Source organism: Equus asinus, chromosome 1, assembly GCF_041296235.1.
Source record: "Equus asinus isolate D_3611 breed Donkey chromosome 1, EquAss-T2T_v2, whole genome shotgun sequence".
Lineage (NCBI taxonomy): Eukaryota > Metazoa > Chordata > Mammalia > Perissodactyla > Equidae > Equus > Equus asinus.
In genome coordinates this window covers 194,285,766-194,301,298 of record NC_091790.1, presented here as the reverse complement: position 1 = coordinate 194,301,298, position 15,533 = coordinate 194,285,766, and the positions used below count along the sequence as shown (strand labels likewise).

At 38.4% G+C, this 15,533-nt stretch overlaps 1 protein-coding gene across 2 annotated transcripts in view; it reads right to left on the bottom strand.

Annotated features, from left to right (window-relative positions):
- The window catches only part of AGK (acylglycerol kinase), an 86,987-nt gene that overhangs the window by 21,140 nt on the left and 50,314 nt on the right, over positions 1-15,533 (bottom strand). For both annotated transcript variants that reach the window (XM_014859229.3, XM_070514793.1), the window contains exon 9: positions 6,648-6,717. In XM_014859229.3, the coding sequence (XP_014714715.3) occupies positions 6,648-6,717 (70 nt within the window). The remainder of the gene's footprint in view (positions 1-6,647; positions 6,718-15,533) is intronic.

The window sequence follows — 15,533 nt, the reverse complement described above, 5'->3', positions numbered from 1 at the left end:
ACAGCCACATGCAAAAGAATGAAACTGTACCACTTATCTTACACCACACACAAATATTCACTCAAAATGGATTAAAGACTTGAATGTTTAAGACCTGAAACCATAAAAGTCCTAGAAGAAAACATAGGCAGTAAGCTCCTTGACATAGGTTTTGGTGATGATCTTTTGAATCTGACACCAAAAGCAAAAGCAAAAATAAATAAGTGAGACTATATCATACTAAAAAGCTCTGCACAGCAAAGGAAATCATCAATAAAATGAAAAGGCAACCTACTGAATGGGAAAAAATAGTTGCAAATCTGCTAAGGGGCTACTATGCAAAATACATAAAGAGCTCATACAACTTAGCCAAAACCCCAAATAAATCCAATTAAAAAATGGGTAGAAGATCCGAATACATATTTTTCTGAAGAAGACATACAGATGGCCAGCAGGTACATAAAAAAAGATGCTCACCATCATTAATCATCAGAGAAATGCAAATCAAAACCACAAGGAGATATCACTTCACACCTGTTAGAATGGCTATTATCAAAAAGACAAGAAGTAACAAATGTTGGTGAGGATGTGGAGAAAAGGAAACCCTTGTGACCCATTGGGAGGAATGTAAATTGGGGCAGCCACTATGGAAAATAGTATGAAGTTTCCTCAAAAAATTAAAAATAGAACTACCATATGATCCAGCAATTCCAGTTTTGGTATTTATCCAAAGAAAATGAAAACACTAACTCAAAAAGATATAGGTACCCCTATGTTCACTGCAGCATTATTTACAATAGCTAAGACATGGAAACAACCTAAGTGTCAACTGATGGATGAATGGATACAGAAATTGTGGTATATCTATACAATGGAATATTATTCAGCCATAAAAAAGAATGAAATCTTGCCATTTGCAACAACATGGATGGACCTCAAGGGCATTATGCTAACTGAAATTAGTCAGAGAAAGACAAGTACTGCATGATCTTTCTTATATGTGGAACCTTAAAAAACAAGTTCATAGTTACAGAGACTGGACTGGTGGCTGCCAGAGATGTGGGGTGGGAGGCAAAAAAAATGCAATTAACTATATATATATATATATATATATATATTTCTTTTTTGTTTTGGTGAGGAAGATTGGCCCTGAGCAAACATCTGTGCCAATCTTCCTCTATTTTTTTTTTTTTAAAGATTTTATTTTTTCCTTTTTCTCCCCAAAGCCCCCCGGTACATAGTTGTATATTCTTCGTTGTGGGTCCTTCTAGTTGTGGCATGTGGGACGCTGCCTCAGCGTGGTCTGATGAGCAGTGCCATGTCCGCGCCCAGGATTTGAACCAACGAAACACTGGGCCGCCTGCAGCGGAGCGCACAAACTTAACCACTCGGCCACGGGGCCAGCCCCGAATCTTCCTCTATTTTGTATGTGGGACGTCACCATAGTGTGGCTTGATGAGTGGTGCATAGGTCCACACCCGGGATCCAAACCCACGAATCCCAGGCCGCTGAAGCAGAGCATGTGAACACAACCACTATGCCACCACGCTGGCCCCCTAACTATATTTTTTGATCCAGCATACGTGTGTGTGTGTGTGTGTGTGTGTATCTTTATATATCCTGGATTCATTCTTTTATTTATTCGTTATAATTTTTGAAGATCTACCTAGGAGGTTCCCAAAAGTGAGCTAAGCATTATCCAGTATTGAAGGAGAATGAAACAAGGCTGAATCCTATAGTATTGGGCTAAGGAAGATGCATGCTAATTAAAGAAAAAGAGAGAGAGAGAGAGGCCAGGCCCCTTGAGGAAGGACACTGCAATACAATAGCAAGTGTATACCCTAGTGATTTCTCCAGTCCTTCCCTAAAAAGGAAAAAAAAGAATAAGGTTCTGTACCTAGATCAGGAGAGGTTGAGAAGAGGGGTAGAGAGAAAAGAAACAAAAGAAAGAATGTTCTAGCCGACAAGGGAGAAACAACACTATGTGAGTTTCCCCTATCTACGGGAGGATTTCCCAAATGTTTCATAAGATGTTAATAAATGTTACATCTAATGATGATGATGATGATGATGATGATGACAGAAGATTCCATGGTGAAATAAGCTGAGGAAATACCAAACTTATCTGGTTTGAAACAAGTTCTGTTTATTGCAGCTCTTTTTAGTCTTTAATAAGTTAATGTACATTATAACTTTCCAAAAGGAGAAATACAATATACAGTTTCCTGAGTTGTTAACTGTGCAACCTTTCTCAGAAGACATTCTGCATACCTACTATTCCTCGGGGGATGCTGTTCTAAAACATATAGTGTAAGGAAGAAGCACTGGGATGTGTACTCAAGACCTCCTGAACGTTGCTCTAAGACTTTTCTCTTTCTTCATCTGGGGGGAAGAATTTTAGGAATATTCTGTTAAGATTAACTGAAAAGCCTTGTAACCTTAAGGTTCCACTGATTTGGGGTGCTATATCCTAGCAAAGGGTCAGAATGGCTCTGGACAACAGGAAATGGGTGTGAAAGATCTAGAGAAGCAGATGGGCAAAGAGCCCTCAGGATTTAGAGGAGTCAGCAGTGGAGAGACTGGTCCTCGTTGGGGTTCACACAAACACAGGAAAAAATAAGCAAGGTCAGATGGACAGAGTGAAGCCAATAGACAAAGTACCACTGTATCTTAGCCCAGTCAAAGTCTGGGTGATAGTCAAGATTACGAGATGGAGAGGTCAGCAAACAAGAAGAGATACAGAAAGACAGGCACACAGCCAGATCTTAACAGTAAAGGAGATATGCTGCCTCAAGTCATAGATCCCTGGAGAGAGTAAATCCCTGAGAGAAGATGGCCTAGATGTTTGCAGAGGAAAGTAACTAGGAGACCTGGTTGGAATAAAAGCTCAAGGAACAGTGACAAGAAAACAATTCTTGTCAACTAGATAGGTGCCTAATCTAGGAATTTTAGGGATTCTCGATGAAGAGAAAGAAACAAGGCAGAAGGAGCCTGAGGGGGTTCGGAAGCAGCTCTAAGTATCATCTTAAGAGAATGATCAGAATCAGGGTTTTACAGAAGGAAGCCATGTAATTAGCAAGGAATGAGAAATAGGGGAAAGGGAGAGATTCTAACTTCTCACCACCTCCCTATCCTCTTCATCTGGTTCTGGGTTGGCAGGGTCTAAGAGTCCAACTGAAAGAGCAAAAAAGAAAGCACTAGAAAAAATTCCACAGATCTTTCCAATAGTTACTTAAAAGTCAAGTACTAGGTGTTATAGATGTCCACATGGGAAAAATGCCCTTTAAAAATCATGGGATGGTACCAAGTGATAGCACCTGGACAAAACAGTGAAGTGGAAAGGGCAATGGACCATAAGACAGAAAATCGAGATTCTACCTCTGTCTCCAGCACAACTAGACATATGACTAGATAATTTTGTTTTTAGTTGTCAAATGAAGATATCGATACACATCTTGCCTTCCTCACTCAGTTGGGGGTCCAAATGAGATGTGAACACACGCTAACAATGTAAAAAGCTAGATATACAAAGCATTATTATAGCTTCCAAGGACTATTTCTTTTATCTTTGGAAAATCTTCAGTTACACGTTTAACTGGGTTTGGGTTTGTTTTTTAAAAGAAGAGGAATCTGGTATGAGGCTTTATCTATAATGTCTATGGTATCAGGTTTCATCTATAATGCTTTTCCCCATATTCTGAAAGCAATTTCCAGAAATAAGGGAAAAAGAGAAGACAAGTTCAGCTTAGCAGGGTGCCTCAGAAACCACAGCAGAGGCTGTTGTACTATATTTTCTAGGAATTGATTTTAAAAGTTTTCTGCTTCCTGGGCTGTGTCATGAATATACAGAGCCTGTGGCAAATGTGATACTGGCTTCATCAATTCACAAAATCAGTATATGTGAAAGAAAAACATAAAGGAGACAAGGGACATGTAAATACAAGTACAATCAAGAATTCCCAGTTAAATCCTAATTACTCTGGAATGTATTGCTTCTCATACATATATAAGAAGCCGTAAATCACTCAGTTGTATATCCTGATTCACCTCCTTTGATAATAACAATATTTTCAAATAATGTCTTCATAGATGTCGATCTAGTACCTTTCCCAGGCCAGAATTTCTTTCAGCATAGCCCTTCCAATTTGTGAAAACAATTTAGCTTTATTATATAAGGAAGCAATTGCAACTTAAATCACTTTTATCATGACCAATGAGGTCATGGTGGAGAGTCCCACCATCACTGCATGAAGAACAAAGGAAAATAAAAGGAAAATTGGCTGCAAGCTCATGGGTTCTCCAGTCGTAAACATGCAGATAGCAAATGCTATATAACTAACATTTTAGGATTGAAGTTTGGAATCACGACACAGCGTGACCGTTCTTTCACAGATATCAGGAAACCCAAATGAAGGTAAAATGTTCACAGCCTCTGGAGGACAACCTGAATGCAGCCGGTACGTTTGAAGGCTAAACCTGAGTGAAGTACACAGGGCTCACTGTTTATAGGACTATTTGGCTTTATGGCTCAGCCTTCTTAGGAATCTGCCTTTTCCAGGGGGGTAAAAAAAGACGTTTAGATGAAGAACAAATAGTTACTTAACTACTATCCAGTGAGAATATCTTTTTTCTAGGAATTAAACCCTTTTTAAAGAAAAGATTCTAATCAAGAATCAGGAATGGCTATTGGGTTTTCTTCTCTACAAAATTTTTATTTTGATAAAATGTCAAACCAAAAAATGTTTTCTATGTATAATGGACACCATTTACATCTTTCACCCAAATTCACCAACTGCCAACATTTCCCCATATTAGCTTTATCTGTGTATGTATGTTTGTAGCACTGTTAAATTATTTGCAAATAAATTGCAGACTTCATGATCTTTCACCCCTAAATATTTCAGCAGCATCCCCTAAGATAAGGACACAACACACATAACCATATATACCATCGTCACTCTCAAGAAATCTAACATCAACATACAGTATTTAACATATAGTCCATGTTAAAATATCTCTAATCCAATAATATCTTTTATGGTTGTCACTATTTTTATTTTTCCAATTCCAGAATCATATACTGTATTTAATTATGATATTTCTTAGTTTCCTTTAATCTTTTTTTTTTTTTTTTAAAGATTTTATTTTTTCCTTTTTCTCCCCAAAGCCCCCTGGTACATAGTTGTGTATTCTTCGTTGTGGGTTCTTCTAGTTGTGGCATGTGGGACGCTGCCTCAGCGTGGTCTGATGAGCAGTGCCATGTCCGCGCCCAGGATTCGAACTAACGAAACACTGGGCCGCCTGCTGCGGAGTGCGCGAACTTAACCACTCGGCCACGGGGCCAGCCCCTAGTTTCCTTTAATCTTAATCTCTACCTTCCTTTGGATTTCATGACCTTGACATTTTTGAAAAGGCCAGACCAATTATTATTTTTAGAAAGCTCCACAATTTGGATTTGATTATTCTCTCCTTATTAGATTCAGTTAGATTCAGATTAGTTAATGTTTTGGGCAGGAAACTACATAGGTGATGCTGTCTCATTCTCAATATATCACATCAGGAGGCAGATAATGTCTATTTGTCCCATTATTGATGATGCTAAGTTTGATCATTTGGTTAAGGTGGTATATATGCTAGATTTCTCTACTATAAAGATGTATTTTTTTCCTTGTAATTATTAAGTATTCTGCAATACTTTGAGACTGTCTCTTCAAAAGTCTTGGAAACTTTTATTAGGAAATGGTATTGAGAGACCAAAATCTGGGTGCCAGGTACACTCAATGCTTTTGGGTGTCATTGCTTCTAAGCCCTTTCAATGGGCATAGCCAGCAAATATACTGCTAAAACAATTCATGAGTTCATCTGTCAATCAATAAGAAAATGTTAGACAAGCCAATAGAAAAATGTGAAGTTCTGCTCCCATCTAGGTTGTAAGAAGCTACAAAGAACATTGTTCTCACCCTAAAAGTGAGAAAAAGCCAGATAATCTACAAGATCATAATTTTTCTTAAACCTATCAGAGAGCTGAGATTGCAAGACAACCAAGTAACCTGAATTCCAAAGACAAGCCCCTCCAAAGCACAGACGGGACATGAGAAAGGTTTCACCTTTGGCAGAGCATGGGAGAAAGAGGTGGCCACGATATAGTCAGGGAAGATGAAATCAGTCACTGTCCTAAGTGCTCTGTATTGAGTAGCTCTTTTAATACTCAAAACAACCACATGAGATACAGAAGTTACTTGAAGTCCAAAGGTAATCAATAGAAGAAAGAAAAACAGTGATACAAATATATTGAAAGGAGTTATAGAGGAATTCTTATAACAAAGAGGTCAAGAGACAAAATCCAAAACTGATAAATCAAGAAGTAGTATCATATACTTAACACTACTGAACACCTAAAAATGGTTATGAAGGTAAATTTTATGTTTTGTGGGGGTTTTTTTAACTTCAATTTTAAAAAGTAGCATCATGAGCATATTAATTAGTGATAACAACTACAATAAACCAGTAAAATTATTTTTCCCTGGGGAGTTATACTTGGGATAGGAAAGGGTAACAAGAGGGACTATTATTTTCATTAGAATCTCATTTGAACTGCTACATTTTACTTTCTTTAACATGTGTGTATTGCTTTGTTACTTTTTTCAAACTTGAAGAAAAGACTTTACCTTGATCTGCAAGACATCAAGTGGAACTGTCTCTCCTTTCACGATGGCAAGTGTAGCATCTGTAATGTGTCTAAAAGATAACCAGAAAGAAATGGTCACGCTGTGAAAAATAAGCAACACCTCCCTCCAAAACACACACACGCAAACTACATTCCTGCCCAGAGTACCAACAGTTGGGTCAGGAAAAAGATTTATTCCTTCAAAATATTCCAAGAAAAGAATTACTGATACAAGTATAGTGGAAGGCTCTGATATAGACTCAAAGAGAAGGCTTTGGCGAAGAGAAGTTTATACAAAGAACGAATCCTTTATTTACTTCACATTTACTGGGTCTCTACAAAGTGTCTGACTCTCATCACTGGAAAATATGATACTTCAATAATAATAATATAACAATATTTTTCATTCATTACAAGAAATTCAAGCACTTGAAAAAACAATACTTCTTTTCACTCTAAGAACCCAAAGGGTAACTAAAGAACAGGATTTGTTGGAGTAATCGCAGCAAAATACAATCCTGATGTACTTCATTTTCATTGCTGATTCTTTTGTTCACAGACACAGACTGTTTCTATCTACATTCTGATCGACAGTTGAAAAGTCTATAGGTGAAAAAGGCATGTACTACCGACATCCATTCAGGGCACGTGGAACTGTGCCAAGCTTAGAAGCAGTTCTGGGGTTCATATTCTAATTAGAATCAAGGTCAGACATATTAACACACAACAGATCGTCAGCAAAAGAAATATTAAGTCAACAAGCGGCCAGACAATAAGATATTTGCTCTTGGGGCAGAGAGAAGGAGTAAACCCACATCACTTTCCTTGCCCAGCATGCACAGCCCTCCGGTCACCTAAACGCTGTCTCTTTGCATGCCTGGCTACTCCCATCCTTCAGACCTTGGCTGAAATGTCCCAGCCTAGAGAGGTCCTTCCCTGTAATTCCCTATCACTGAACCGTATTCATTTTCCTTCACAGTAGATCACAATGTATATTTTTTAATTTACATCTTTATCATCTGCCTCCTCCTAGAGACCGAAAGTTCCACAAGGTGAGTAATAATCTACATCCATTTATTGACTGATATAAAACCTACACCTAGCACAGTGCATGGCACATAATAGGCAATCAACATTTGATAAACAAATGGGTTTATTCTATAGAATTTCAAGGATAGAAAAAAGTACAGAGAATAGACGGTGTCAAGATGGAAGCACAGGCGGACTCTGAACTCACCTCCTCCCACGGACACAACAAATTTACAACCACTCTTGAAACAATTGCCTCTGAAAGAGAACTGAAAACTGGATAAGAAGAACACCCATAACAAGGGACAGTCCTGACTGAAGTGGAAGAGGCAGAAATTCCTTTCTGGAGAGGGAAAAAACACCTTCTGGCCACTGCACTTCAGGGTCAGCCGGGAGCAATCTTAAGGTATGAAGCCTTCAGTGGAGGAGTGGGGTATCTGAGTTGGGGAGCATTACCACAATAAGCAGCTTTTGGACTCAGCACAACCAATACAAGTGTCATAACATCTGGCTTTGCTGGCTATTGACTACAATGGGCAATACCCCCAGAAAAGCTATAGGACATAAGGGAAAAACACGCCTGCTCTTAAAGGGCCCACACACAAATTCACCCATTTCAGAAAGCAACCTAAAAGAAAGGCGCACAGTCCTTTGGTGAAAAGAAACTCACTTGATAGGATCTGGGCACATCTCAGGGAGAGGTGAGACCTCCCCAGCCTGGGACCACCCCCAGGTACTGAGACATGGAGGCAGTCGTTATTGTGACCTAGTACAGGCGTGCTGACACAGACGCTGGTAGATGCCATTAGAGTTTCTTCCCCTGGGCTGCTGGCACAGGGGTCTGCCTCACCCACCAGCATGGATTTAATCCAGCTCAGCCAGGGCAGGCAGCCCACCCTAGAGACTGGCCCCATCCAACGGCAAGCCCTCAGGCAACTTGTAGGCCCACATAGGTGAAGCGCCTGGAACCTCTGCAGCCAAGTGAGTAGGTCTATTTCCATGGGGCAGGGTGTGCATGAGGGGTGGCTGTGTTGGTGGAGTGTGTGGGGCCTCTTCAGGGAGGTGAATGGGCCCACTTCAGTGGGTCAGGGCACCTGCGTGGGGCAAGAGTGTATTGATGGGGTGTGTGGCCCTGTGGGCAGTGGGGCTTGTCAGCTGCAGCAGACTTGCGCTCCTCAAACAGCCACATAAAGGAGTGGCCCTACCTTCCAAAGCCCAAAACAATTGGGTGCTCTCCCCTGCCTGGGACCAGCCCCACTCATCTGTAATCCTGAGAGAGTTGACAACAGCCTTGCAGCAGGCTGGAGGCCTACAGCAATTGTAAGCCCCTGAGCCTAGCAAACAGTCGTGCAGGGGCCTACTCACTTAATAGAAAAACTGTAACAGGAATGTGCTATTAGACCCTGCAGCCAACTGTGCGGAGGCTCCCCATGCCCAATAAAATGACTGAAGGGACCATAGCTGCCACACACAGCTGAGCATTACAACCAGCCAGCCAGGGAGACAGCATAGCATCCCTGGGCACCTGCAGCAAGAGCAACCCTGCCACAACAGAAGGACGCATGGAGCACACACAGGGGTCACTCCTGGAATATTTGAAACTGGTGACAAGAGGAAAGCACACTGCTGGGCCTCATAAGTCATCTCTTACATAAGGCCACCTCTCTAAGATCAGGAGACGTAGCTGATCTACCTAATACAAAGACATAAGCACAGAGAAAGAGGCAAAATGAGAACTCAAAGGCATACATTCCAAGTAAGAGGACAGGACAAAAACTCAGAAAAAGAACTAAAATAAACAGGGATAAACAATCTACCTGACTAAGAGTACAAACTAATAGTCATAAGTATGCTCACTGATCTTGGAGAAGAATGGATGAACTCAGTGAGAACTTCAACAAAGAATTGGAAAATATAAAAAAGAACCAATCAGAAGTGAAGAATACTGGAACTGAAAAATTCAATAGATGGACTCAAGAGCAGAGCAAGTGACACAGAAAAACAGATCAGCAAGCTGGATGAAAGACTAGAGGAAATCACCCAAGTTAAACAGATAAAAGAAAAAAGAATTAAAAAGAATGAGGACAGTCTAAGGGACCTCTGGACAACATCAAGCACAAATATCTGTATTAAAGGTGTCCTAGGAGGAGAAGAGAGACACAAAGGGGCAGAGAATCTATTCAAAGAAGTAATAGCTGAAAACTTTCCTAACTTCAGGAAGGAAACAGACATCCAGGTACAGGAAGCACAGAGAGCATCAAACAAGATAAACCCAAACAGGTCCACACCAAGACACATTATAATTAAAATGTCAAGAATTAAAGATAAAGAGAGAATCTTTAAAACTGCAAGAGAAAAGCAACAAGTTACTTACAAAGGAAATCCATAAGGCTATCAGCTGACTTCTCAGCAGAAACCTTACAAGCTAGAAGGGAGTGGTATAATATATTTAAAGTGCTGAAAGGAAAAAACCGACAGCCAAGAATACTCTACCCAGCAAGGTTATCATTCAGAATGGAAGGAGAGAGAAAGAGTTTCTCAGACAAGCAAAAACTAAAGGAGTTCATCACCAAGAAACCAGCCTTGCAAGAAATGCTAAAGAGACTTATACAAGCAGAAAAGAGAAGACCACAAATAGGAATAAGAAAATTATTTAAAAACAAGAAACACAATAAAATCACTGGTAAAGGCAAATATACAGTAAAGGAAGCAGATCAACCACCTAAGAAGCTAATATGAATGTCAAAAGACAAAAGTACTTAAATTATCTATTTCCATGACAAGAGGGTAACGGATACACACGCACAAAAAAAAAGGTTAGGTTATGATATCAAAAACAAAAAATGGAGGAGGAGGGGAGTAAAAGCGTACAGCTTTTAACAAGAGGTCAAACTAAGAGATCATCAACTTAATATAGATTGCTGTATACGTAGATTATAATATGAACCTCATGGTAATCACAAACAAGAAACCTATAATCAACATACAAATAATTAAGAGAAAGGAACCCAAACATAATACTAAAGAAAGCCATCAAACTACAAAGGAATAGAGCAAGAGAAGAAGAAAGGAACACAGAAGAACCACTAAAACACGCAGAAAAAAAGTAACTTATCAATAGCTACTTTAAATGTCAACGGATTAACTGCTCCAATCAAAATGCATAGAGTAGCCGACTGGATAAAAAAACAAGACCCACATATATGCTGCATATGAGAGACACACTTTAGACCTCAAGACACTCACAAACTGAAAGTGAAGGGATGGAAAAACATACTCCATGAAAATGGCAGTAAACAGAAAGTTGGGGCAGCAATACTTCTATCAGACAAAATAGACTTTAAAACAAAAACTGTAACAAGAGAAAAAGAAGGGCACTACATAATGATAAAGAGAACAATCCAAGAAGAGGATATAACAATTGCAAATATCTATGCACCCAACATAGGAGCACCTAAGTATATAAGGTAATTATTAACAGACAAAAGGAGAAATAGACAGCAACACAATAACAGTAGGGGACTTTAACACTCCACTTACACCAATGGATAGATCATCCAAACAGAAGATCAATAAGGAAACATTGGCCTTAAACAACACATTAGACCAGATTGACTTAGTAGATATGTACAGAACATTCCATCCAAAAACCACAGAATACACATTCTTTTCAAATGCACATGGAACATTCTCTAGGATAGATCACATATTAGGCCACAAAACAAGTCTCAATAAATTTAAGAAGACTGAAATAATACCAAGCATCTTTTCTGACCACAACAGTATGAGACTAGAAATCAACTATAGGAAGAAACTCGGAAAAGCCACAAGTATGCAGAAATTAAACAAATGCTACTGAACAATGATTGGGTCAATGAAGAAATCAAAGGAGAAACCAAAAAATACCTGGAGACAAATGAAAATGAAAATACAACATACCAAAATTTATGGGATACAGCAAAAGCAGCTCTAAGGGGGAAGTTTGTAGCAATACAGGCCTACCTCAAAAACAAGAAAAATCTCAAATAATCTAACAGTGCACCTACAGGAATTGGAAAAAGAAGAACAAACAAAGCCCCAAATCAGCAGAAGGAAGGAAATAATAAAAATCAGAGCAGAAATAAATGAAATACAGACTAAAAAAGAAAAAAATAGAAAAAAAATCAATGAAACCAAGAGCTGGTTCTTTGAAAAGATAAACAAAATTGACAAGCCTTTAGCTAGACTCTCCATGAAAAAAAGAGAGAAGGCTCAAATAAATAAAATCAGAAATGAAAGAGGAGAGATTACAACAGACATCTCAGAAACACAGAAGATTATAAGAGAATACCATGAAAAGCTATCCACCAACATATTGGATAATCTAGAAGAAATGGATAACTTCTTAGAATCACACAACCCTCCAAAACTGAACCAAGAAGAAATAGAGAATTTGAATAGACTAATCACCAGTAAGGAGATCAAAACAGTAATCAAAAACCTCCCAAATAAAAGTCCAGGCCCAGACAGCTTCCCTGGTGAATTCTACCAAACATTCAAAGAAGACTTAATACCTATCCTTCTCACTCTTCAAAAAAATTGAAGAGGAGGGGAAGCTTCCTAACTCATTCTATGAGGCCACCATTACACTGATACCAAAACCAGACAAGGACAACACAAAAAAGAAAATTACAGACCAATATCACTGATGAACATTCATGCAAAAATCCTCAACAAAATACTAGCAAATCAAATACAACAAATACATTAGAAAGATCATACACCATGATCAAGCGGGATTTATTCCAGGGATGCAGGATGGTTCAACATCTGCAAGTAAATCAATGTGATACACCACATTAACAAAATGAAGAATAAAAATCACACAATCATCTCAATAGATTCAAAGAAAGGATTCGACAAGATACAGCATCCATTTATGATAAAAATTCTGACTAAAATGGGTATAGAAGGAAAATACCTCAACATAATAAAGGCCATATATAACAAACCCATAGCTAATATCATTCTCAATGGAGAAAAACTGAGAGCTATCCCTCTAAGAACAGGAACCTGACAAGGATGCCCACTTTCACCACTCCTATTGAATATAGTATTGGAAGTCCTGGCAAGATCAATCAGGCAAGAAAAAGAAATAAAAGGATCCAAAGAGAAGTCAAACTGTCACTATTTGGAGATGACATGATTTTATATATAGAAAACCCTAAATAATCCACCAAAACACTTTTAGAAATAATAAATGAATATAGTAAAGTTGCAGGATACAAAATCAACATACAAAAATCAGTTGCATTTCTATACACTAACAACAAAGTAGCAGAAAAAGAAATTAAGAATACAATCTCATTTACATTGCAACAAAAAAATAAATACCTAGGAATAAACTTAACCAAAGAAGCAAAAGACCAGTACACTGAAAACTATAAAACAATGCTGAAACAAATTGAAAAAGACACAAAGAAATGGAAAGATATCCCATGCTCATGGATTGGAAGAAGTAACATAGTTAAAACGTCCATACTTACTAAAGCAATCAACAGATTCAATGCAATCCCTATCAAAGTTCCAATGACATTTTTCACAGAAATAGAACAAAGAATACTAAAATTTATATGGAACAACAAAAGACCCCAAAAAGGGGACCAGCCCAGTGGAATAGTGGTTAAGTTCATGAGCTCTGCTTTGGCAGCCCAGGGTTCACCAGTTCAGATCCCAGGTGCAGCCCTACACACCACTCATCAAGCCATGCTGTGGTGGCATCTCACATACAAAATAGACAAAGACTGGTACAGATGTTAGCTCAGGGACAATATTCCTCAAGCAAAAAGAGGGAGAATGGCAAAAGACGTTAGCTCAAGGCCAATCTTCCTCACCAAAAAAGAAAAGGAAAAGGAAAAAAAGGACCCTGAATAGACAAAGGAATCCTGAGAAAAAAGAACAAAGCTGGAGGTATCACACTCCAAGATTTCAAAGTATACTACAAAGCTATAGTAATCCAAACAGCATGGTACTGGCACAAAAACAGACACACAGATCAATGGAACAGAATTGAGAGCCCAGAAATAAACTCACAAATCTATGGACAGCTAATTTTCAACAAGGGAGCCAAGTAGATACAATGGAGACAGGAAATTCTCTTCAATAAATGGTGTTGGGAAAACTGAACAGCCACATGCAAAAAAATGAAAGTAGACCATTTTCTTACACCATACACATAAATTAACTCAAAATGGATTAAAGACTTGAATGTAAGACCTGAAACCATGAACCTTCTAGAAGAAAACACAGGCAGTACGCTCTTCAACATCAGTCTTAGCAGCATATTTTCAAGTACCATGTCTGACTGGGCAAGGGAAACAATAGAAAAAATAAAAAAGGGGACTATATGAAAGTGAAAAGCTTCTGCGCAGCAAAGGAAACCATAAACGAAACAAAAAGACAACCTAACAATTGGAAGAAGATATTTGCCAACCTTATATCTGATAAGGAGTTAACATCCAAAATATATAAAGAACTCATACATTTCAACAAGAAGAAAACTAACAACCCAATTAAAAAATGGGCAAAGGGTCTGAACAGGCATTTCTCCAAAGAAGACATACAGATGGCCAACAGGCACATGAAAAGATGTTTAACATCACTAATTATCAGGGAAATGAGAATAAAAACTACTATGAGAAATCACCTCACACCCATCAGAATGGCTATCATTAACAAGACAGGAAATAGTAAGTGTTAGAGAGGATGTGGAGAAAAGGGAATCCTCACACACTGCTGATGGGAATGCAAACTGGTGCAGCTACTATGGAAAACAGTATGGAGATTCCTCAAAAAATTAAAAATAGAACTACCATATGATCCAGCTATTCTACTGCTGGGTACTCACCCAAAGAACAGGGAAACACGAATGCATAAAGACATATGCACCCCTACGTTCACTGCAGCATTATTCACAATGGCCAAGACTTGGAAGCAACCTAGGTGCCCATCAAGGGATGAATGGATAAAGAAGATGTGGTATATATACACCACGGAATACTACTCAGCCCTAAAAAAGGATGGAATCTGGCCATTTCTAACAACATGGATGTACCTTGAAGGTATTACACTACGCAAAATAAGTCAGAGGGAGAAAGTCAAATATTGTATGATCTCACTCCTAAATAGAAGATAAAATCAACAACAAACACACACACAGACATAGAGATTGGATTGGTGGTTATCAGAGGAGAAGGGGGGAGGGAGGGGGCCGATAAGGGTGATTAGGCTCATGTGGGAATGGGTGGATGATAATAGATTGTAGTTAGTCTTTGGGTGGTGAACATGATGTAATCTACACAGAAATTGAAATATGATGATGTACACCTGAATTATACTGTTATAAACCAATGTTACTGCAATTAAAAAGTACAGAGAACAGTATCATGAACTCCTATATATTCCTCATCCAGACTCAATAATTATCAGCTCATAGCCAGTGTTATTTTCTATCCTCCACTCACTTCCCTTAATCTATATCAATTAAAGCAAATCTCAGATATCTTAACACTTCATCCATAAATATTTCCTTATGTGTCTCTAAAAGACAAAGATTCTAAAAAATAAAATGCCATTATCATACATAAAATACTTAAACAATTCCTTTATATTAACATATATTTAGTCAATGTTGAAATTTCCCCAATTCTCTCATATAGATATTGTTTCTTTGTTCAAATCAGGATCCAAATAAGATCTATACGTTGCAATTGGTTTATACGTCTCAAGTCTCTTCTAATCTATAGATTCCCTCTCCTTTTCTTTTCCCTACTTGTTAAAGAAATCAGTTGTCTTATTGAGTTTTTAACAGTCTGAATTT